We start from the raw sequence: 24,868 nt of genomic DNA on the forward strand, positions 1-24,868 counted from the left end.
TCGTCGCCAGTATATTAACTACTACTCATTTTACTATTAAAAAAAAAAATTTCAATTTGATTTTTCTCGTCTCCGATAATATTTAAATGGTTGTGAGTTTTTTTTAAGTTAGTTTAGTATAATACGCGCCCCCACCCCCGGGGGTCGGTAACGATTAATAATAATAATAATAATGATAATAATGATTAACTCGACGCACTAATTAATAAATAATAATTTTTTTTTTATATACAATTATCTATTATGAGAGGTTGAAATTCGTAGTAGGAAACAGAATGAATGAATGAATGAATGAATGATAATGATATTAATATTAATAATATTTTATAGTAATAATTTTTTAAAAGTATTAATGATATAACGTATATACTATTATTATTATTATTATTAAATTCGTGTTAGACGTAAAAAAAAACATTTCGCGTTTTTTTCTTCTTTATTTTTTTTTAATGTGTATTATTAAATGTTTAATGTGATGATTTTAATTCGTTTTAATTATTATTATTATTATTATTATCATTATTATTATTATTATCTTATTATTATTATTATTATTAATTACGATTGTTAAATGTAAAACGTGTTTCATAGTGGTTTTTTTTTTTTTTTTGATTTGTAATATCGATCGATATTGATTTATTAGTCGTAAGGCCTTTTTTTTAATGATAGTATTATTATTATTATTATTATTATGGATACGTATGTAAAAAATTATTAGTTTAGGTGGTAAATCCTGGTCTTGTTCTCTCCGGATACTCGTGCGGTACTAATTGATAAGTTTTCTATCGTATTATTATTATTATTATTTTATTTTGTAATTTTTTTTTCTATTCATACTAAAAAAACGAGAATGATGAAGCGAGAGGAAAGTAGTGAAGGTATATGATGAAAAAGAGAGAGAGAGAGAGAGAGAGAGAGAGTGTGTGTGAGAGATAGGTAGAGGTAGAGGTAGAAGTAGAAGTGTATAGAAGAAAGAAGAAGAAGAAGAAGAAAGAGCACACTGATAGTACGAAAAAGAAAATAAAAAAAAAATTACGATGATGATGATGATGATATTGATTGGTATTGTTATTATTATTATTATTATCATCATCGTAAAATTTGTTGGTAGGTTAAAATTTGTCGTTCTCGTATTCGTCATCGTTTTCGTCCTCGTCTTTGTCTTTGTCTTCTTTGTTGTTGTTGTTGTGTTTGTTGTGTAGTGATAGTAATGATGATGGGTTGTAGTGATGGTTGGATGATGAGGAAAAGAGAAGGAAGAAGAAGAAGAAGGAGAAGAGGGAGAAGTTGTAGCATTTTATAAGAATTACTCTAATCTGTCTGTTTGTGTGTTTGTTTGTTTGTTTTTCTTTCTTTCTTTCGCAGACTCGTTTGTTTTGTACCACCCAAGGGTGATGGAGGGGGTGGTGGTGAGCGCGAGGAGTGGGTGGAAATTACAGTATTTAGACACATCACACTCGAAAAGACTTTTGTTAATTTTTTCTTTCTTTACCCTCCTCCTCCTCCCTCTCTCTAAAGACTGATTTAGTGGACATATCATGAAATTTTTTATTTTTATTTCAAGTTTTTTTTTATCCGTTTCCCTTTCTCTCCCCCGTCCCAACCCGGACCGCTCCCCCCCGCCGATAAAGTCACCCTTTGACACCTTATGTAAGACTGGTTTCATATGCGCTTGTTTTTTTTTTTACTCCCCAAAATTTTTTTTTTTTTTTTTAAATGTAATTATTATTATTATTATTAATATTAACGATTGTATGTTTTTTTTGTGTTTTACGTCGTTCCTTTTTTTAATTTTTTTATTGTAATAAAAATTTACTCCATTTTATATTTGGGTTATTAATTAATTATTGGGAATAAAAAAAAAAAAAAAAAAAAACGAAAGACTTAATAAAAAGAGTAAGAAAATAATGATGAAAAAAGAGAGAGAGAGACTGATTTTTATCAGGAAAATTTTTTTTTTTTTTTTTTAATTTACACCCCTAAAAATGAATTTTTTTTGTATTTTTACTATTATTATTATTATTATTATTATAATGAATAATTTTAAGGTTTTTAATAATAATTATTATTATTAAGACGTTTATGGATGATTTATTTCATCTTTTTACGTACTTAATTATGTACTGATAAGTTATTATTATTATTATTATTAAATTGTATTATTACCTGGTAGATTGTAAAAAAAAAAAAAACTTTTTTTTAAATAAAAAAATTTTTTTTGCATTTTAAATGTTTTTAATTATTTTCCCTGTTTGTTTAAGAATGATTGATTGATTGATTGATTGATTGATGAAAGAAAGAAAAGAAAAAAATTATGACAACAATTATTATTATTATTATTATATGTTTGTTTATTTAAACTGAATAAAACTGATAAAGGTAATCACTTGTAAACTGATTCTTGAGTTTTGATAGCTGCTCTTAATTTAGCAGATCTACTCCTTGGATTATTGCAAACTTCAAATGAATCCGGAATCAAAACTTTTTTATTAACAGGAATCCAATATTGTTTGTTAAAACTATTAAATTCACATTCATCATATGTTTTAAGAGAATTAATCATATTTAAGGGTAAATTTTGTACATAATTTAATTGATGTTGATTTTTAAAATGTCTTTTCACGATGACATCTTCGAGTGAGTGAAAAGTTAAAACGACAGCCCTGGATCCGACTTTTAAATAATGATGAGCTAATGTCATAGCATAATTGAGTTCATTCAATTCATTATTGACAAATATTCTCAATGCTTGAAATATTTTAGTCCCTGTGCCTGTTTTCCTATTTAATTTATCATATCTAACATCTGTGAGAACAACGCTGATCAAATCGTTTAAATCTTTTGTCGTTTTTATAGGTTTAAATGTGTTTCTCATTTGCGTTATGGCTCTGGCAATTTTCCTTGATCTTTTTTCTTCTCCATATTTTTTAAATATGTTATATAATTCCATTTCAGTTGCATGTGCTATTACATCACCTGCTGTTAGACTACCTTTGATTCTATCACAATCCATTCTCATATCTAAGGGTCCATCGTTATTTATTGAAAAACCTCTTTCAGGTGTATCGAATTGCATTGATGAACAACCCAAATCTAATAATATACCGTCTATGGTGTTAGCTTTAATATTATTATCATTTAATAATTTTGGCAAATCGCTAAATTTACCCAACAGCGGGTATATGTTATCCGGATGTTTTTCCTTAGCATTCAATGCATATTCATAAGCAATTGGATCTCTATCTAAAGCTAATATTTTTAAATCAGGTACGCGATTTAATAATTCCAAAGAATGTCCACCCGAACCGAATGTCATATCTAAAAATAAATTCCCTTTTTTTAAATCTAAATTTTTTATAACTTCATTTAACATAACCGGCTCGTGAGGTTTTTTATTTACATCATCCTGAGTAGTCGTTACAATTACGTTTTCCCCATGATTTTTCCTTATTATTTCTTTTATTAAATTACTTTTATTATTATTATTATTTATGTATTTAAACTTGTTAACGATCGAATTTGCCAAAGACATTTCGCGAGAACAAAATCAAATAAATAATTAAATAAAAAATAAAAAAAAATATTAACGTTTACCTTATACTCGTTGATAACATGACGAATGGTCTAAAATGATTATAAACGTTGCCAAATCGGTAAGAAAAGTGTAAGGAGATTAAATTAATTCGTCGTGGTACTAACGATTTTACCCGATTCCCGCAATCGTTTTATTAAATTTATTTATTTAATTATAATATATTTATTATCCACTTAATTAAATACATACATACATAATTAATAACGGTTTTCATATTGGCATACGGAATTATTTACGTTTTCACAATCAAAGCGTTGTTGCCAAAATTATATAAAAACAAAAACAAAACGTGACGCCATTTTTTAAAAAAAAGCCCGCCATTTTTAAATAAAATTCGAATTTGTTTTTTCCCTCGATATTGATAATAATATTACACCGCAAAAAAAAACGTTTGTAAATTTAATGACGTCACTTAAAAATAAAAATTTACGTCATAGTTTTAACGAATAATAATAATGATGATGATAATGATGATGAAATGAAAAGAAAAAAAAAAAATTAAAATAAATATGTGCAATGAATATGATGGTAAACGTATACGACCGTGCGTGCGTACGTGCGTGTGTGTGTGAAAAGGTGGGGGAAAAAATAAAATGAGGGGAAGTAAAAGAGGGGAAAGGAAATAATAAAGAGAGAGAGAGAAAGAGAGAGAGAGAGAGAAAGAGAGAGAGAGAGAGAAAGAGAGAGAGAGAGAGAAAATTAATTTTTTTTTTTCTAAGTAGTTAGTTTTTCAGTTGTCAAAGTGATGAGAACGGATTTGGAGTGAATTATTTATTTTATTTTTTTAAATCGTTTTAATTTTATTTATTTTTTTAAAATATATTTACGTTCGTCTCTGTTGTTGCTGTTGTTTGTTGTTTGTGGTTGTTGTACGTTAAACAAACGCGACAGTCGATATTTGTCCAGGAATAGTGTAATATTTAAAAAATTATCAAACGATTAATAAATAAATAAATAAAAATTTTTTTTTTGCTCGAAGCAGGTAAACCAATAAAAATTTACTAATTATTATTATTATTGTTATTAAACTTATTAATTAATAAATAATTTTTTTATCAGTTTATTAATTAACTTTTCTCTAATAATAATAATAATAATTTATTTTTTTTTTTTTCTCGCGACGTAATTTAAAATTTTATTATTACTATTATTATTTGGAATAAATGAAAAAGAGACACACGAGCGTAAAAGTGCGTAAATATAATACAAATGCGAGTAATGATAATAATAATAGAATGAGGCAAATTTTTTATATAGGAAAAATTGCGTAACAAAGGAAGGAAGGACTTTAAAAGAAGGAAAAGGAAAGAAAAACAAAAAAAAAAAAAGAAGGTGACCGTTAAAGAGGTCAAAGTGTAATAATAAATTTGTCGTTTTTTTTATTTTTATTTTTTTTTACGATTTTTTAAACGCGAAACGTTTTCAATAATAATAATAATAATAATAATAATAATAATAATAATAAAAATAATGATTACGGTTTAAGGTTTTCGTAGAAATTTAAAAAAAATGTGGGAGGGAAGAGGAAGAGGAGAGGAGAAGAGGGAGAGGGAGGGGATAACCTTTTCTTTGTGATAAATTCAAATGGTGTACGTAAGTAGTTGTGGTAACGATGACGTCATACGTTTAAAAACCCCCCCGATTAATTATTATTATTATCAATACCAATCGGTCAGGATAATTAAACCTTTTTTTTTCGGATAAATAAATTTAAATTTTCCTGTTGTTGTTGTTAATGTACACGACGGCGTAAAAAAAAATTAGCGTGCGAGAAAGAGAGGGAGAGGGGGAGAGAGGGGAGGGTATGTGTGGGTTGTTAGAAAGGACATGAGAAAAAGGTTAAGGTTCGATTGACGCAAAAAGAAAGAAAGAAATTAATGCAAAAAAATTAAATATGTGTTTAAACGATCGCGTGATAATATTCCGCCATTTTTATTTTTTTTTTTTTTAATATCACGTTTAAAAATTACAAAAGGTTGGAAGAACAAAACAAAAAAAAAAAATAGAAAAGGTGAAAAAGGTATTAAAATCGATGATAGAGGAGGGAAAAGGTTACGAGATGATGATAATGATGATAATAATGATTATGATCAACGATGCTAAAAAAAAAAAAAATAAAGAAAATTGTTTTTTTTTGTTTTTTTTTTTTTCCTGTTATTATTATTAATATTGTCGAGTGTTTGAATGTTAGCAAAGTAATACCCCCCTTTGAGTTTCATTTTTTTTTTTTTTGCTATCGTTAATAAAATGTTATGATAATAATAATAATAATAATAATAAATTTTTGTTTTTCGATGATGAATTGCACGTAAACATGCAGACAATTTTTTTTTTGTTTTTGTGTTTTTTTTTTTTTGTTTGCGTGTAGCAAAAATTTTTTTTTTTTTGCGGTAAAACTCTCGAAGGTTTTTTTTTTGCAAATTTACGACAGGATAACAAAAAATCGATTTATCGATCTGGCAAAATAAAAAAAAAAATGAAAATAAAAAATCTTTTTTTTCTTTTTTTTTTTTGCTGCGAGAAATCTACCGTATTAAATAACAATAATAATAATAATAATAATAATAAAAGTATCGAAATTTGTATTTAAAAAAAAAAAAAAAAAAAACAAATGAGTGAAACCATCATTTTATGTGTTTGCTGTCGCTGTTGCGTTACACCGGGAAAATTTACGATTTTTTTTTTTTTTAACGAAATATCCAAGACAGTTGAATAAATAATAATAATTTTTTCTGGCAGATTTTTCAAATAACCGCCAAAAATCAAAATTATATTTATATTTATAAGAATTAGTCAACTCATAATAATAATAATAATAATAATAATAATAATAATAAAGAATGATGTTGATGACGATGATGGTGGTGGTGATGATGATAAATTATTGCGTGAAAATTTTTTATTTTTATTTTATTATATTTATGTTATTATTATTATTATTATTATGAATTCAACGTTTTTTTCTACGGGGCATTATAAAATTTTATAAGTTATGTAAGTACCTGATCGTCCATCGTACCCTGATTAATTAACGTGAGAAACAAAATGAAACCGTGAGAAATTACTGTTGGTGTAAATGGTTGCGATTATTTTTATTTATTTATTTACATAGCCTAAATATATATATATCTTTATCTCTCTTTCTCTCTCTCTCTCTCTTTGTTTCTTTTTTTCTTTCTGCATTTTGTCTCTCTCTCTCTATCTTTCGTTCATTTCCACTTTCTTCTGTTTGTTTCTCTCTCTCTTTTTTTTTATCTCCCATTCCCTCCCTTTTTTCATTTTGCCTTTCTTACTTTTTTTTTTGTCTTTTTACTTTCTTCTTTATTTTCCTCTCTCTTTCTCTCTTTTTGTTTCACATTTTCCCGCTTGTGCCTTTCTCTCCCCTTCGTTCTGTTCTACTCTATCTTTGTTCTTTTTCTCTTTCTCTCTCTCTTTCATTTTTTTTTTCTTTTTACGTTTATACTCTTTCTCACTCTTTTATAACTCTCCAATTTTTCTTTCTCTTTCTCTCTTTGTTTCACATTTTTAAGCATTTTTCTTTCTCTCCCCTTTCTTCTCTATTACTCTTTTCCCCTGTCTCTCACTCTCACTCTCACTCTCTCTCTCTTTCTCTCTTTCATTTCATGTTTATTTATTTTTCCTTTCTCTTTCTCTCTCTCTCTCTCTCTCTCCCTTTTTCCATCACTCCAACTCCTTCAATATTTCTTTCTTTATTGTTTTCTTTACGCAAAAAAATTTTTTATTTAAAATACGTCAAAAACTCATTATTATTATTCTTATTATTATTATTATTATTAATTTAATTTAAAAGAAATTTTTTTTTTTAAATTCAAAAATTGATTTAATTTTATTTTTAACAACAACAACAACAATAAAAACAGCAGCAAAAAAAAAATATATTAAAAAATTTTTGTTGTTGTTGTTTTTTTTTTTAATTTATTAAAAATAATAATAATAATGATTTTTTTTTTAAATAAGATTTTAAAAGACACACACACACGTAAAAATTATTCACGTTCTATATTTAAAAAACAAATATTGAGAATAGTAAATATTTTTATAAATTAATTAAAAAAAAAAAAAAAAAATTCGTGATGGTGGGAACGTGTCGTCGTAAATGCCATTTACACGTTACGCGACAGTAAATTTTTTTTTTTTTTAATTAAAAGGAAAAATGGCGGGAAAATTTAAAAAAAAAAAAAAAGAACGTCTGTTAATTTTTGTTACCCCTTTTCTAAGCTCTCTCTCGGCCGGCACCCTCCCCTCCGATTTTTTTTCTCCTCTTACTTATAAAAAATATTTGAAACGCGTCATTATTTATTCAAATTCCATAACTCTCCCCCCCTCTCCTCCCCTCCTCCCTCCCTCCTTCCATCAATCGTGTGACGTGTTTAACTCCCCCTCCTCCTCCTTCGTTTTATTTTTCCCCCATTTTTTTTTTTGTCTTTCCGCGGTAAAATTAATTTAATTACCAATATCGATTTTAATTACGTAATTTATTATTATTATTATTATTTATTTATTTATTACTATTATTATTATTATTATTATTATTATTGTTATTATTATTTCATTACTATTCGTATTTAATTATAGATAATAAAAAATATATATTGAAAAGTTAATAATAGAACCAGACAAAAAAAACAAGAAATTTAAGTTTAAAAGAAAAAAAAAAAAAAATGTCGTCTGCTGTTGTAAATTTACTAAAAAAAAAAAAATTTCAAAACCGTAAAACTGTTGTCATGTTAATGCTACGATTAAAAAAATTTATAAATTTTTTGGCAACCGAACGAAGGACCGCCACTCTCTCTTACCATCCGCTCCACTCCCTCCCACTTTATCCTCCCCTTTTCACCCCCTTCCACTTGTTAATTTGATATTTTTCCTTCCTATTTTCCCTCCCCTTCCACCCGTTCTACTCGCAAGTTACGTCGTCTCCCTCTTCCACTCAAACTTTTCGTCGTTTCCCACTCCCCTTTCCATCCCTTCCACCCATTTCACTCGTAAGCTACGTCGTCTCCCCCTCCCCTTTTACCCTTTCTACTACAAAACCTTCGCCGTCTCTCTCTCTCTCTCTCCCTCCCTCTCCCTTCTTCACCTTCCCTTTCCACTCAAACGTTTACTTTTTTACCCACTCCTCCTCATCATCTTCCTCCTTCCCCCTTCACTTTCTTATATTTTTACCCCCTTCCTCTAGAGAAAAAAGGCGAGGGGGCGAAAGGGTGGGGTGTGAGAGGGAGGCAAAGGAGAGGAACAGAGGAAAAAAAATTTGCATTGTTGTTATTATTATTATTATTATCATTGTTTTTACGTTTGAACGCCGACACGCAAGAGTATCCATTTAAAAAAAAAAAAAAAATAATTTTAAATAATTACAACCAAGAATTTGACGCCCTGTTGCCTTTTTTTCTGTCGGTCACCTCAAAATAAAAATAATTTTGTTCGTTAAAAATATTCAATCGTTATTATTTTACAATAAGTCGAATAATAAAATATTTTGAAAGTATTTCCGGTTTTATTATTATTATTATTATTACTATCGTATCCGGTAAGTTTTAGTCGGTGCGACGGATCTCTTATTAAAAAAAAATATCACGGATAATAAATAAAAAATAATATTTTATAACCGGAAGTTATTATAAATTTATTACTCGATATAAAAATAAAAAATAAATAAATAAATAAATCGTCGGATAATAATAATAATAATAATAAAGCAGAAGATATATTTATTTATAAATCGACCGTTAATAATGATGATATTTGTTAACGATTTTAATGTTATTGAAAATGACTTTCCGGTTTTTTTTTTTATAAATAATTATTAATTAATTATAATAAACGCGTTTCGTTTGTTTTTTTATTATAGAACGAAATATAGGCGGCGGTGGCGGCGGCGTCGTCGGTCTAAAAATATTTTCGACGAAAATAAAATAAAAACGTAAACACGATAATAATAATAATATTATTATTATTATTAAAAAAAAAATTTATTATCGTCAAGTGGTTTTTTTTTTTTTTTTTTTTATATTTAAGTGTTTTGTCTATCTCCACGTTTATTATTATTATTATTTAATGTTAAGATTTTAAGTGTTTTTTTTTTGTATTACGAACAACAACAACAACAACAGGAAAAAAAATTTAATTAAAACAAAACAAAAAAAATTTTCTGTTGTTGTTGTTGTTATTTATTTCAATTTTTTTGGGTGTCGTTAACAACCGCAAAAAAAAAAATAAAAAACAAAAGAAAAAAAAGAACCGAGAGAGAGAGATTTAGGGAAAAAAGCCAAAAAAAAAAAAAAAGAAAATTTTTTTTGACATCTTTAAACCTCAAAAGTATTATTATTATTATTATTATTATTATTATTATTATTATTATTATTATTATTATTATTATTATTAATATTATTATTATTATTATTATTATTATTATTATTATTATTTTCTTAGAATAACTCAAACGACGATTGGCAAAAGTTTTTGTTTCTTTTTTTTCTCTATTAAATTTTTTTTTTTTATTGTTGTTGTTTTTGTTTGTTTGTTTGTCGTTTGAAAAAAAAAAAAAAATTTTTTTTTTAAGTTTCAGGTACGAGGATCCCCTAAAGCAAAAAAAAACAAAATGCAAAGAGTTTTAAGTTTTCCACCGCCTTCTAGAGGTTTCGGTGATCCGACAGAATTCGTTAGTAAACGAATGTGTTTTTCATTTATGTTTTCATTAGGATTTTTAGCTTTTTTAGGCGGTGAGTTTTTTTTTCATTATTATTATTATTATTATTACGTCTCGGATTATTTGAACCGTAGCAAAATTCTAATTATAAAATAATAATAATAATTTTTGGGCGTATGAAAACTTTCATTTTTTTTTTAATGTCCGACAATAAATTCATCCATTTTTTTTTTTTTAACGCATGATATGTGTTAAAATTTAAATTAATAACCTTTTTTTTTTTTTTTGTATTCAATGAATTTTTTTTTTCTAGTTACACGCACGTGTGTGTGTTTTATTTATTCTTCTGCCACGCCTAATTTTATCCCAACTCTCAATATTTTTAATTAGAATTTCAAACCGAAAAATAAATAAAAAATTATTTTGTTTTACGTAAACAAATCGTGGATGTATCGATCGATCGATCGATCGATAGATCGATACATCGATCAATCGATTATTAAATCTTCTTACACGTATTAAAGTTATTAATTAGTTAAATAATAATTTGAATATCATTTTTTTTATTACCGCCATAAAATTTTTTTATGATTTTTTTATTTTTTATTATTGTCGTCAAAGTTCATTTTATTTATTTATTTATTTATTTTCCTTTGAGACGATTGTAAAAATAAAAACAAAGGAAAATAAAAAAACATCAAAGGAAAAAAAAAAAAAAAAACGTAGTAAAAAATTTTTAATTATTTTAAACAAAACAAAAAACGAAACGGAAAACCGAAAACCGAAATGAATTTTTTTTCGCGCCTTTTTTTTTAAAATTTAACGGTTTTTTTTTGGTTTTAAGGTTTCCTGTTGGGACGATTCGTATTCGATCAAGAATTAGAATTAAGTAGAAATAAATTAAAAAAAGCTCACTTACATCATCAGCAAGTTTTTGGAACTTATAAAAATTATTCTCAATTTAACGTCACCAATCTATTGGACGACATATCGGAATCTTCCATATTGGAACACGTATCGTAAGTTTCTCCTGTAACAAAAAAAAAAAAAGTCGTGGAATTAGAAAGGTGAAATCGATTGCGAAAATATTAAAGGTTATTCACCTAATTATTTATTATATTATTTTATCGATTAGCGAATCGAATCGATTAATTTTTTTTAATCCTTTTTTATTATTTATGTTGGCACCGTGACGGCTCAAGCGAGAGGATTAATGTCCGAACGTTTGGATTAATTTAAAAAAAAAATAAGAAATTTTTTTGTTTGTCACGTGTGTCAAAACGTTCGTTTTGATGTGTGGAATATGTTGTGATCGAACGGTTTTTTTTATTTTACCTGCGAACGTTTTTTTTTTTTTTATTACATATGGTGTAAAAAAAAAAAATTTTGCCGACATCTGTCACTCCTTTTTTCTTGCCAATATTATTTTTACAAACTGTTTTTTCCCCAATACGTTCGTTCTATTTTTCTTAATTAATTTGTTTTCTCTCTCTCTTTCTCTCTGGGTGTGTGTGCGTGTATCTCCCCCTCTCTCTCTTTCTGTTTGTCAGTGTGTGTGTGTGTGTGTGTGTGTGTATCTTTCTGTCTCTCTACCGTTGATTATTTCTTTGTCCATCTCTCTCTTTCTCTCTCAATGTGTCTGTCTGTGTGTGTGTGTGTGTGCCTCTTTCTCTCTCTCACTCTCTCTCACTCTGTTGTTTTTCATACCACCAGGTTATTAAAGAACAAAACGATATTCGAATCAGTTATCGAACCACGTAAAGAAGCTGAAATAATACAAAAACACCTTTCGGAAAATGGCTTCGATTTAGTGTCGCCATTAGTTGAATCTCAAATACATTTGTCATATCCGAGTAATAATTATGCGAATCAGGTAAGTAATAAAATAATAATATTATTATCATTCATTTCGTACTTGGAAAACAGGATGTGTCATTTATTATTATTATTATTTTTGTCGTTAAAAAAAAACGAAAATCATCATTATTATTACGTTTTTTTTTTCTTAAGGTTTTCATTGTAGAAAACGATAAAACAATAATTTTGCAAATAAACGACACGAGAGAAAAATACAACGACAAACGAAAATCAGGAACACAATCGGAAGGAGAAGGAGGAGCCGTTGTGAAAGTAAAATTTTAAAAATGAAATTTCTGAACGTTGACGTGACGTCATAGACGAAACGAACCAATGAAAAAAATTGAATTTTTGTTGTTGTTGTTGTAGGGAAATGTCGTGTACGTTAATTTCGGACGTAACGAAGATTATCATTTTTTAGATTCTGTAGGAGTGACGGCAACCGGAAATGTAGTTTTAGTCAGAGCCGGAGGAATACCGTCAATTGATATCGTTAACAATGCATTGGATCACGAAGCGGAAGGAATTATCGTTTACGTGGATCCGCAACAGGAAAAAACCGTTAAACTCCCAGTGATAACACCGAGCGATTTAGCTAAATTAAAAATATTACATGGAAATCAAATTGATAAGTGTTAGTCCATTGATAAGGTCAAATGTGAGTTTGTAACCCAAAATTAAAAAAAAAAAAAAAATGATGAAATGTAGGACAGACAAACGTAAAACGAAATCGAAAAGAAACAAAATTCACGAAAAATAAAAATGGCCGCCGCCTACCGTCCCCATCTCCATAAATCTAATAACGTTAGAAAAATTTGAAAAAAATTTTCTTTTTCTTTTCTATTTTTTTTAGGGAATGGAAAAGTTCCAGTACTGGAAATCGATTCAAAAGATGCTGAAAAAATATTCACGTGAGTTTTATCTGTTTGTTCGATGATAAAAAGAGACAAATTCGATTGTTTTGGTTTGTTTTTCCTTCCTACAGGAACATGTTTGAAAATGAATTAACATCTGAAAGTTGGAGAGGAAAATTAAAATGTTCTTATCCCATTGGTCCAGGTTTTAAAAAAACAAATTGGAAAATTAAAATGGAAATAAACACTATCGACACGGTTGAAAAATATTTCGACGTTTTGGGAGCGTTAAGAGGATCCCAGGAACCGGGTAAATTAAAAGCAGACGACGTGGAATTTTTTATTTGAGAGTTAAAAGGGTTTAAATAACATTAATTATCTTATTCCGTTAGATCGTTTTGTTATGTTGGCAAGTGAAAAAATATCAAAAAACGATTCAATGATGGCAAATGGAATATTAATGGAAATTTCTAGAGTTTTAGGAAATTTAAAAAATAAAGGTTATTTAATACTAATGATAATAATAATAATAATAATATGAAGAAATATAATAATAATAATAATAATAATAAATAATTATCAGGTTGGCGTCCGCACAGATCAATCGTAATTGCTTTTTGGGGTTTGAATGGACCAAATCAACATTTGATGTCACATCCGGAAAATTTATGGTCGGAATTAATAAGTAAAACAGTGGCGTATCTAAAAGTCGATTCGGATTTTAAATTAGGTACATTAAATTATATTTTTATTAAAATAAACGTCTCGAACTATCGTTAACGGTTTTTTTTTTTTTTTTGGCAAATACAGGAAACAATAAAACACAATCGATCGCGACACCCATATTGGAAAAACTTTTTTTTAAAACATTGGAAAATGTTAACATGGAAAAACCATCAATTGACGTCATGTTACCATTGATAACAGATAACGTTTTTATTTATTACGGTATACCTTATTTAAAAATGGAAAGTTTTAAACCGTGAGTTTTAATTTAATTGAAAATCACCCCCTCTCCCTTTTTCCTTTCGTTATCGATTTTGTACCTGATTTTTTTTTATAGATCGAATAATGAAACTATTAAAGAAATAACACGTTTTTGGAGTTCGGCCATTTGGAACGTTGCAGAAAATCATAATTTACCATACAGTCTTAATAGTTATGTAAAATTTTTTAAACATTCTATTCAAGTATTGGAAAAAAGATTTAAAACGATCGCCATTAAACATACGTTATTTTTAGGTAACCCTTTTAATTTTTCATTTTCCGTTATTACGATCATCATTATTATTAATATTTGGGGGGGGGGTTTTTCGTTTACAGAAACACTTTTTAAAAGCGTTGATGAATTAATAAAATCAATAGAATCATTCGATGATAAATGGTCACATGCAGATAAATCAAAATCAATTGAAATGAGAATAATGAACGATCAACTTCTTCATTTTGTACATTCGATTAATTGTAATAAAGAAAATAATGTTAATAATGGAGTTTCTTATTCTGCTTTCGGGTACGATAATTATTATTATTATTTTCATCAAGAATTTCTATTAAATTCTAATATTTTTTACACACACACACAGGTCAGAACATTTAATATTTACAAAAAGTTATACCGGAAATGATGATAAAGCAGGTTTTGGTATACTACAAGATCTTTTACGTGAAATAACATCGAAAACGAAAGCTCCGGATGATATACATCAAAAAATAATAACACATCTTGCTAATTTAGTAGAATGTTTAAATTTTTCCAAATATGCACTAATTGAAAATTTGGAAACTTTAATCACGTGGAAAATGTAAATAAAAACGGAAAAATCAAACGATTTCAAACGACAAAACCTTTTCTTTTTCACATGTAAATAAATTATTATTATTAATTGATTAAAATGTATGACGTAAACGCTTTTAATTACGTACGATAAAAAAATTTCATGACGTCATTTTACCGTTTTTCAAATAAATCATTAGATTATAAGTATTATCATTATTATTATTAAACGTATTTTCGATTTAATGTATTTAATTATTTTAAATTAATTTTAATAAAAAAGATTTTTTTTACCGTTTTAAACAAAAAATTTAAATTTTATTATTCCTAAAGAGAGCGAGAGAGAGAGAGAGAAAATGATTAATATTTTCCTTTTTCCGGATGAGATTTTCCGAGTAATTTAAAAAAAAGAAAAAAAAATATGAAGATGGGGGTAAAAAAAATTTTTGTTTTGAAGGTCCCACCGAGATTTGAACTCGGATCGCTGGATTCAGAGTCCAGAGTGCTAACCATTACACCATGGGACCCTCTCATATAAAAAGGTTATTTGTTTTAATATAAGGTTTGTGTTACGCAATAATAAATTTCTCGTCTAATCCCACGATAAAATACATATTTTGTTTCTTATATGTGTACATATATAAATATATGTATAATTATTAAAAATAAATTGTAATTTAATTATAATAATAATAATAATAATAATAAAAATGAAAACGCGTTTTAGCACGTTTGATATTGTTTGTAGCGTAGCAGAATTTCAAAAGTAATTTGAATTATCAATTTTCCGTATTGCATAATTGTATTTTTATCTTATTTTTATTAATGATGATGTTATTATTTGAAATTTAGGTACATAGGTTTAAGGGTTAATCAAGTTTATGACATAGATCATAAAACTTATTTAATAAGATTACAAAAAACCGATGAAAAAGTAGTTATACTTTTAGAATCCGGTACTAGAATTCACACAACGGATTTTGAATGGCCTAAAAATGTTGCACCCTCAGGATTTTGTATGAAAGTATGATAACATTGTATGTAAATTTAAATTAATTGTTAAACCAATAACTAAATACTAAAATTTATTAAAATATTTTACGCGTTCAAACAGTTAAGGAAACATTTAAGAAATAAAAGGTTAGAATCATTAAAACAATTAGGTTTTGATAGAATTGTACATTTACAATTTGGTACAGGAGATGCTGCCTATCATGTCTTCCTAGAATTATACGATAAAGGAAATATTGTTTTAACTGACTGTGATTTAATTATATTAAATATATTGAGACCTCATACAGAAGGAGATAAAATTAGGTTTGTGTATATGATTTAAAAAATGTTTCACTTTTAAAAGATTTAAATATTATCGAAAAAATTATTAGGTTCGCAGTTAGAGAAAAATATCCTATAAATAGAGCGAGAGATGTTTGTAATTTTCCGACAGAAGAACAAATTAAAAATATATTTGCATCGGCTAAATCAAATGACAATCTTAAAAAAATATTAAATTTTAATTTAGGTATGTGATGTTTAATGTTTTTCATTTCAAATTGTAAAAATAAAAAATGTTAATCGTTTTCTTTTTTTGATAACTACAGATTATGGTCCGGCATTGATTGAACATGTTTTATTAGGAGTTGATTTAAGAGGTACAGAAAAAATCGGTCAGGGATTCGATTTACAAAATAATTTATCGAAAATTATAAATGCACTGAAAGAAGCTCAAGATATTGTAGAAAATGCATCATTATCAGTTTCAAAGGTGAATAAATAATGACAATTTATTCATTTTTTTTTATTTCGAGTACAAAATTTATTAAATTTATATTTTTAACAGGGTTACATAATACAAAAAGTTGAAAAAAGACCTACAGAGTCTGGAATGAGTGATTTTCACGTGAACACAGAATTTCATCCATTTTTATTTCGACAACATGTCAAAAATCCATTTAATGAATGTGAAACATTTTTAAAAGCTGTCGATAGTTTTTTTTCATCATTAGAAAGTCAAAAAATTGATATGAAAGCTATTAATCAGGTTTGATAAATGATTTCGATTGGTTTTGTTTCTGTTTAACCTAAAAGAATTATTGACTATTGTTTGGTGTAGGAAAAAGAAGCATTGAAAAAAATCGAAAATGTACGTCGTGATCACAATCAAAGGTTACAACAATTATTCGAAACACAAGAATTAGACAGAATCAAAGCTGAATTGATAACGACAAATTTAACACTTGTCGATCAAGCTGTTTTAGCCATTCGTACTGCAATAGCCAATCAAATATCATGGCCTGACATTGATATATTAGTTAAAGAGGGAAAAAATGCCGGGGATCCCGTTGCAAGTTCTATAAAAAAATTAAAATTGGATATAAATCACATAACGTTACAATTAAGGTAATCATGTTATTTATTATGAAGAGTTTTTTTGGATAAAACCATGTAAGTTTTGTTTTCTATCAGTGATCCCTACAGAAGTGATTCATCATCATCAGAGGAGGAGGAGGAAGAAGAAACAAATGATGACAAACCAATTAAAATAAAAGTACCTAAAATAATTGATGTCGATATAGATTTAGATTTAACGGCTTTTGCAAATGCAAGAAAGTAAGTGAGACAGGCTCGATTAGTTGAAATTTCATTCGAATCGTATAAATAAAATCCTTTTTTTTTCCCAGGTATTACGATATGAAAAGATCAGCTGCGAAAAAACAACAGAAAACAATCGAATCCCAAGATAAAGCATTAAAATCCGCCGAGAAAAAAACTAAACAGGCACTAAAAGAAATGAAAACCATCGTGAACATAACAAAAGTTAGGAAAACATTTTGGTTCGAGAAATTTTTCTGGTTTATAAGTTCGGAAAATTATTTAGGTAGTAGTACAAGATGGCGGCAATGGCGACGCTTATAGTTTTTTAATTGATTGATTATTTTGTTTTTGTAGTTATCGCGGGTAGAGACATGATGCAAAATGAATTACTAGTGAAAAGATACATGAAATCGGGGGATTTATACGTTCATGCCGACATTCACGGTGCGAGTAGCGTCATCATTAAAAATCCAAGTAACGAACCCGTACCCCCGAAAACCCTAAACGAAGCTGGAGTAATGGCGATCAGTTACAGGTATCCCCCTTTCCGCCCCGCCCCCCCCCCCGTTTAATAATTCGTTTTTGATTTAAAAAGTAATAATAATAATAATAATACAGTATGTTCGTTCGTTTTCAGTCAAGCGTGGGAAGCTAAAGTCGTGACGTCAGCCTGGTGGGTTCACAACACTCAAGTATCGAAAACTGCACCCACGGGAGAATATTTGGGAACGGGTTCGTTCATGATAAGAGGAAAAAAAAATTATTTACCACCGGCTAATTTAATTATGGGTTTTAGTTTTTTATTCAAATTGGATGATAATTCTTTATCCCGGTGAGTTTTTTTATTACCGAACTTACCAAAGTTTTAATTAAAGGGATGATGAGAAAAAAAGAAATTTTTTTCCAGGCACAAAGACGATCGTAAAGTTCGTAGTTTGGAAGAAGATGGGAAAATGACGACGACGACGACGACGACAATGTCGTCTGGAACCGTTGAAGATGAAGAAGAAATCGTTTTGAGCGATGGAGAAGATGATGATGATGATGATGACGATGAAGAAGAAAATGGTATTTTTTTTTTTTTTAATAAGAATTTTCTCTTTTCCATTAAAGTGTCGTCAAAATTTTATTTGAATGATTATAGGAAAGAATAAAAATCACGATTTGTCAGCGATTCCAGAAGAAGAAGAAGAAGGGGGAGAACAAGGGGAAGAAAATTTTTTTCCAGATACGGAAATAAAAATTTATTCATCATCATCATCATCATCAAGGGGAAAAGAAAAGTGAGTTTTTTAATTTTTAAAAATTAAAATGAAAATTTTTGATTATTTATTTGTTTATTTATTTATTTTTTTTTTCCTTTGGGGGGACAGAGAGAAAATTTCGAAAGAAGATGATGTTGATAATGATAAAAACGAAGATGAATTGATTGTTTATTTGGGCGATGAAAAACCAGTCGTATTAAAAAAGAAAAACGAAAAGAAAAAAACGAAAGAAAATAGTCATAACGACAAAAGTAAAAATAATAAAATTAAAGATGGCGGCGATGGTCGCGAAATGGTTAAAAACGAAAAGCAAAAAGGTAAGAAAAAAAAAAAAATACGAGGGTTGATTTGTACCTGTTTCTAATGATGATGATAATAATGATGGGAAATTGTTTTTTAATTAGAATCGTCAAAGAATGGGAATAACAAAGAAGATGAAAAAGTAATAAAAAAGGGTAGGAAAGGAAAATTGAAAAAGATAAAAGAAAAATATAAAGATCAAGATGAGGAGGATAGGCAGCTCACATTGGAAATATTACAGGTTGTGTATTTTTAATTTTAAATTGGAAAGAGAACACCAGGGAATGAAAACTTGTTCGTTTTGTTGTTCTAGAACGTTCAAAAGAAAACTCTTAAAAAAGAAAAGGCAAACAATAAAAAGGCATCAATCAATCATGGGGAAAAAAACAATGCGTCGTCGGGGAGAAAGAAAAACGAAGAAGGAAAAATTTTACAAAAAACCGTTGAAAATCCCGATAAGTAAGTTAAATATAAAAAGTATTTTACCTTGTTGTTGTCGTCGTCGTGTCACTAGTTTTCATTCGAAATTTATTTTCAAGCGTCGATGTCGATTCCGATGATGAATCCCAAGAGCCTCTTGCTAACACGGACGTTGAAATGTTGACGAGTTTAACGGGAACGCCGCTCGTCGAAGACGAATTGATATTCGCCGTACCCGTCGTCGCACCCTACAACACTCTACAAAATTACAAGTGAGCGGAATATAATATAAATAAAGAGGGGGAAAAAAATGTTTGCGACAAATTTCCCCGTCGCCGACTTGAAAAAAAATTTCCCCGCACGAATTTGTTTTTATTTACTTTACTTTATTATGATTTCAGATTCAAAGTTAAAATGACGCCGGGCACGGGTAAAAGAGGGAAAGCGGCGAGAACGGCCGTTACGATGTTTTTAAAAGATAAAAATTGCACTCAGAGGTACGTGACACGCGCACACCCACCCACCTACCCCTCCTCCTAAATCCTCGTTGATTTTAATTTGTTGTCGTTGTTGTTGTCATTGTTTGTCAGCGACTTTTCCATCTTTCCTTTTGTCTTTCTGGCATTTTACGGTATTCCAAAATGTCCTAATCTGATTCCTTTAGTTGATTCTCCAAAATTCTCCAAAACTTTTTCGCCTTAGCTCTTCTCTATCATGCCATTTGTCATTAACTTGTAAAACGTTTATACATTATTATTATTATTATTATTATTATTATTATCATTATTATTATTTTGATTAACAGGGAAAAAGATCTTCTCAAGAGCGTGAAAGATGAAAATTTAGCAAGGAATCTTCCTGGAAAAGTAAAAATATCAGCGCCTCATTTGCATAAGAAATAAATTTTATTCAATTATTATTATTATTATTATTATTATTATTATCGACATCAAGCTCCAAAGTGAAAAAGCGGAAAAAGGTAAAACTTATCGGGGGGTGGGGTGGGGGGGGCGTGGAATTTAATTATTTTTTTTTTCTCATTTAAAAAAAATAATTTTTTCCCATTTTAATCATTTCAGTGAATGCGAAAAGATTTTTATAATTCATCGAACATTTCAAATCGCAAGCGTTCGAACTGTTATTAATGACGTCATCGACGAACGTACCTCTCGTCAAACGTTCGAACCACCAAGACCTGGAAAAAAAATTAATTCGGACAAATAAAAACTTTGAAAAATTTATTTATTTTTTCTCTTTTCTTTCTCCGTGACTTACTTGAGAACGTAATCGATCCACTGTTTGGCAACGTCGCTTTCTTCCTCCTCTTCTCCTCCTCCTCCTTCCCGTTTATCATTTTTTGGGGATTTCGTCATGATCCAGCAAATTGATTTACGAAAACAAGATGGAAAATCTATGCCGCTTTTGACGAGAGCTTTTTCTATGTTGTTGAGAAAAGCGTAACGATTGACGTTGTCGTCGTCTGAAAAATTTAAGCGCTGATGACGTCATCAGGAAAAAATCCCGGGAAAGCGGGAAATGGGAAAACTACGTTACCTTTTCTTTGAAATCCAAAACCCGAGTTGGGATTATTTGAAAACAATGTCGGAACGACGACAAAAGACGTGAACATGAGCAAACCCGCGATAATCAATCCGGGAGCGTTGATTTTTATCTGGGGATTATGATTTTGATGAAATAAATCCCTTCCGGTCATGAGTGGAACGTTAATGAATGGAACGGAAATCCCAACTTCGACCTGTCAAAAAATCCCCACAAAAAAAATTTTAACGAGAGAAAAAGAGAGGGAGGGGAGGGGAAAAACTCACCACCAATTCGTTATCCTTGTGATTGAATTTAATGAATCTTTCTTTTCTGCTAGCAAATATTTGATCTTCGTTCAAATCCTCGGGATTCAACGTGGCATCAATGTCGATCAATTGACACGAAATTAATTCCACGACGAATAATCCTTGTAATAATAAATTGTAAAAAATGAAATTTTTCATTTTTGTACAAAATATAAATAAATGATAATAATAATAATAAGTAATTTTAATTTTCACACGCGCACTTGAATCGAGATATCGATCGGACGATGTATCGAACGCGTACGAGTCACGTCATGTCTCTCTCAATCGGGATCACAAACGAACTTTCGATCGATAAAAAATCAATAAAATAAAATTTGAAACCGTTTGTTTATTTATTTATCCATTTATTAAATTATGTATTGTTATATTTCAAAAGACAATAAAAAAAAAAATGGCGTCCGTTAAAAAATCGTTTCGGAAAAAAAAATGTTTGACTTTCTCCATTTTTTACGTTGTGATAAAATCGATTCGGTTAAACGAACCGTTAAATTATTATTATTATTATTGATGTTCTATTATGATCGTTATTTAAAATTTTATACAACGTAAAAAAGTAATGATGATTATGATGATGATTTGAAAGAAAAACCGACATGAGCGTCGTTTGCTAAATAATAATAATAATAATAATGATAGTAATAATTATGATAATAATAATAATGATAATAATAATAATAATAATAATAGTGGTTTGTTTTTGAATTACGTAATAAATAAACGAAAATCGGAATTGTTATTGTTACGCATTATGGAGTGAGTAATCATTTTTTTATTTCTGAAGAAAAAGTAAAAAAAAAAAAAAGAAAATGGCGCGAAGGAAAACTTTCGAAAATTTTACTTTCGTTTTATTATTATTATTATTTAGTATTATTCCAAAAATTTCGTTTTATTATTATTAGGATTGTGCGTGCGTGCGTACGCGTGTCATTTTCGTACAAATTTACCCGCTGGAGATTGTTATCCTTATCACTGCTGCCACGTTTAATGATAAAAAAAATTTATCGATCGGAGTTTTTTCTAGATACATATCCGAATGATGACGTCATCGAATAATTCCTGTAGGGATCCCCCTTTTTTTTTTTTTTTTGTTAATCCAGGAGAAATGAAGCATTTTGCACTAACCTTCTCACCCGGTAGCAGGAAGAGTGTGGGAAAACTCGGCGGAAACCACTACCCATCTAAAACTTCGGGTTCTTTCCGGAAGGAGGGGCCTCAACTCCGCCTCCTTAGCCAAAACCATCAGGTCCACATTCGCGAACGGGGGAATCCCACCTGAGGATGACCCCGGTACTTCCCCTTTTTTACCCTTCCAGAGACAATCCTGATCTGTTACCATCGTTCCTGGCTCTTCCGTTGAGATGTCCGAGGTCGCGAATCCCGTTCATCTGTCTTTCTTTCACATCGCAGCTCTGCGTTTTCCCTATTTGGATCAAGTATCCAGTTTCATCCCCTCATACAAGGGTTCTACGTCATTTATCCCCTTATTTATTTAGGTACAGGTCTGTTCTTGTTCGGACGAGCTGAAATTGATTTGATTTGAACTCACGACGACCTTGGGCTTCCCCAAGGAATCCAAGTTGAAGCTTAACTCCTACCTGACGTCTAGTAAACGTGGAAAATCCAATCCCACAACCCCCCGCCCCCTTAAAACATCCTCCTTACCTAACCTCCGAGTAATTGGATTACAGGAGTACACACTCCCACCACACTCCTCTCACGATTATCATTTCCGTTTTCATTTCCCCATAAACCACATCCTATCCATATCTTCCTCCTTTTGAAATTTTCAGGTGACGTCATTTCTCCTCATTTTCAAATCCTAACATTTAACATTTCAAAAATATCATTATTATTATTTTTAACGGTTCGAAAAGAAAAAAAAAATAAACGATTGTGTTTGTTTGTCGAACAATAATCAAATCGCGTGTCGTCAACAAAACAAAAAGAAAATTATTTTCGGTTAATTAAACGACTTTTTTTTTATCTAATTCCACGGAATGTTGATAAAAAACAAAAAAAAAAGAGAACAACCGACTGGAAATTTTTTTTTCTTTCTTTTTTAAAAAGTGAAATTTAAAATTGTTTATTTATTAAAGCATCCGTGAATTTTATATATATAAGGCGACGCATTTTAAAATTTTTTTTCATTTGTTACCGTTAAAATTTTGACGTCATTTCCGGTTTTAAAAAAATGTCGTCTTCAAAGTTGATCGTTTTTTTTTTATTCGTTATCATTAAAATCGTTTTTTGTTATCCGAAATACGAAACGTCGCCGATTATCGATAATAATGATAAAAAAATTATTTATTACGATAACGATAACGATACGAAAAATTTAAAAAACGTCACAACTATGACGTATTACGATCGTCGTAATGAAAAAGTGGAAGAAGAAGAAGATGAAATACACGACAGACCGGCAAGATACGGATTTCAAACTTATACGGGTGACGTACAGGTAAAATTTTTTTCAAACTCTAATTTCCAGTGTTGCCAATTTTATTTTAACGGTTTTTCCCCTTCCTTCCGGTAGTCGGGTCACGTTTTACCAGGTATATACGGCCCTGTTAAATTGGATATCGGTGGATTAGTTTTGGGTACTATCGTGGGTTTAGGTGCATTTTTTATACTCCCAAAACTTTTTCACGTGGCATCAACTTCGAGTCCGTATTCGGGATATAAAAGAAGCGAAGGTAACGTAATCGAAAAAAAAAAAAATTAAAATTTTTGATGATGATGATTACGATTAAGATGATGATTTACAGATGAGGAAGAAACCGGAAACGGAAGTGGATTTACGGATGTGATAAATAAAATACAAGAAAGTTTAAACGGTTATAACGTGGCGTCATCCGGTTGCGTTCAACGTGCCATTTGTCAATCTATACAAACGGCAAATGAAAAAGTTGAAAATCGTACGGCTAACGAATTGGAAAATATTGTCGACGTTCTTTCCAAGTAAGTTTCACTGATAACAGTGATAACGATTTAATAATAATAATAATAATAATAATGATAATGATAATAAATTTTCCTTTAGGAACGATTTGATGAAAACGTTTCTCGACGGTACGGATTTGAAAAAAGCTATCGAATATGGCGAAAAGAAAAAAAATTGTCATTTGGAATTTAAAAATTGTCCAGATGAAATTTCCAGTATAATAACGGCCGTTTCTAATTATTTAGCCTCTTAAATCCACGATCATTTTTTATTATTATCTAGCACCACGACAAACATTTTTTTTATTTTTATACGAAATACACGTTCAAAAAAAAAAAAAATGATTGAAAAAAGAAAAATTTTTTTTTGCTCTTTCCCTCTCCCCCCCCCCCCCGTCCTCCTTTCCCGATTCGAATTCATACTCATATTTAAAATACAAATCACAATAATAATGAGTATCTGGAAAATTCCCGGAGGAGAAACCTGAAAAAAATTTTGAAAAAAGTTTGGAGACAATTTTAGAACAATTTCTAGAGAATTAATAAAGCAAAATACTTAAAAAAATTCTGGATAAGCCTGGATAAAATTCTGGAGAATTACTGGAGAAGTCTGGAAAATTCTAGACAGTTTCTTGAGAAATAATGAAAAATACTAAAAAAATTCTGGAGAACTACTGGAGAATTTTGGAAAAATTCTGGAGATCACTGGATAAGTCTGGAGAAA

At 29.1% G+C, this 24,868-nt stretch overlaps 5 protein-coding genes and 1 non-coding gene across 6 annotated transcripts; 3 read left to right on the forward strand and 3 right to left on the reverse strand.

Annotated features, from left to right (window-relative positions):
• Nucleotides 1–2,383: 2,383 nt before the first annotated feature.
• Nucleotides 2,384–3,532, reverse strand: Phum_PHUM452370 (S-adenosyl-methyltransferase mraW, putative; the record flags this gene model as incomplete). Its single annotated transcript, XM_002429770.1, has 1 exon — nucleotides 2,384–3,532. The coding sequence occupies one exon, from the start codon at nucleotides 3,530–3,532 to the stop codon at nucleotides 2,384–2,386; it is 1,149 nt and encodes a 382-aa protein (XP_002429815.1).
• Nucleotides 3,533–10,217: 6,685 nt separating this feature from the next.
• Nucleotides 10,218–14,785, forward strand: Phum_PHUM452380 (transferrin receptor protein, putative; the record flags this gene model as incomplete). The annotated part of the gene is made up of 13 exons (XM_002429771.1): nucleotides 10,218–10,338; nucleotides 11,110–11,284; nucleotides 11,979–12,118; nucleotides 12,289–12,395; nucleotides 12,492–12,756; nucleotides 12,976–13,033; nucleotides 13,108–13,286; nucleotides 13,369–13,476; nucleotides 13,560–13,706; nucleotides 13,787–13,958; nucleotides 14,040–14,218; nucleotides 14,300–14,489; nucleotides 14,563–14,785. 13 exons carry the CDS (start codon nucleotides 10,218–10,220, stop codon nucleotides 14,783–14,785), a joined length of 2,064 nt encoding a protein of 687 aa, XP_002429816.1.
• A 423-nt stretch (nucleotides 14,786–15,208) lies between these two features.
• Nucleotides 15,209–15,280, reverse strand: Phum_PHUM452390. The gene has a single exon. It is a non-coding gene; the product is annotated as a tRNA-Gln (tRNA).
• Nucleotides 15,281–15,463: 183 nt separating this feature from the next.
• On the forward strand, nucleotides 15,464–20,235 carry Phum_PHUM452400 (Serologically defined colon cancer antigen, putative; the record flags this gene model as incomplete). The annotated part of the gene is made up of 19 exons (XM_002429772.1): nucleotides 15,464–15,519; nucleotides 15,606–15,777; nucleotides 15,868–16,070; nucleotides 16,139–16,275; nucleotides 16,355–16,518; nucleotides 16,594–16,794; nucleotides 16,867–17,153; nucleotides 17,220–17,363; nucleotides 17,435–17,631; nucleotides 17,703–17,883; nucleotides 17,986–18,180; nucleotides 18,256–18,416; nucleotides 18,493–18,631; nucleotides 18,722–18,930; nucleotides 19,018–19,154; nucleotides 19,227–19,372; nucleotides 19,453–19,605; nucleotides 19,735–19,830; nucleotides 20,139–20,235. The coding sequence occupies 19 exons, from the start codon at nucleotides 15,464–15,466 to the stop codon at nucleotides 20,233–20,235; spliced, it is 3,075 nt and encodes a 1,024-aa protein (XP_002429817.1).
• Nucleotides 20,236–20,604: 369 nt separating this feature from the next.
• On the reverse strand, nucleotides 20,605–21,951 carry Phum_PHUM452410 (uncharacterized protein; the record flags this gene model as incomplete). The annotated part of the gene is made up of 4 exons (XM_002429773.1): nucleotides 20,605–20,813; nucleotides 20,888–21,089; nucleotides 21,160–21,302; nucleotides 21,924–21,951. 4 exons carry the CDS (start codon nucleotides 21,949–21,951, stop codon nucleotides 20,605–20,607), a joined length of 582 nt encoding a protein of 193 aa, XP_002429818.1.
• A 1,606-nt stretch (nucleotides 21,952–23,557) lies between these two features.
• Phum_PHUM452420 (uncharacterized protein) lies at nucleotides 23,558–24,398 on the forward strand (the record flags this gene model as incomplete). Its single annotated transcript, XM_002429774.1, has 4 exons — nucleotides 23,558–23,662; nucleotides 23,738–23,897; nucleotides 23,970–24,162; nucleotides 24,245–24,398. The coding sequence occupies 4 exons, from the start codon at nucleotides 23,558–23,560 to the stop codon at nucleotides 24,396–24,398; spliced, it is 612 nt and encodes a 203-aa protein (XP_002429819.1).
• Between the last annotated feature and the right edge of the window lie 470 nt (nucleotides 24,399–24,868).

Source organism: Pediculus humanus, genomic scaffold, assembly GCF_000006295.1.
Source record: "Pediculus humanus corporis 1103172108222 genomic scaffold, whole genome shotgun sequence".
NCBI classification, from domain to species: Eukaryota; Metazoa; Arthropoda; class Insecta; order Psocodea; family Pediculidae; genus Pediculus; species Pediculus humanus.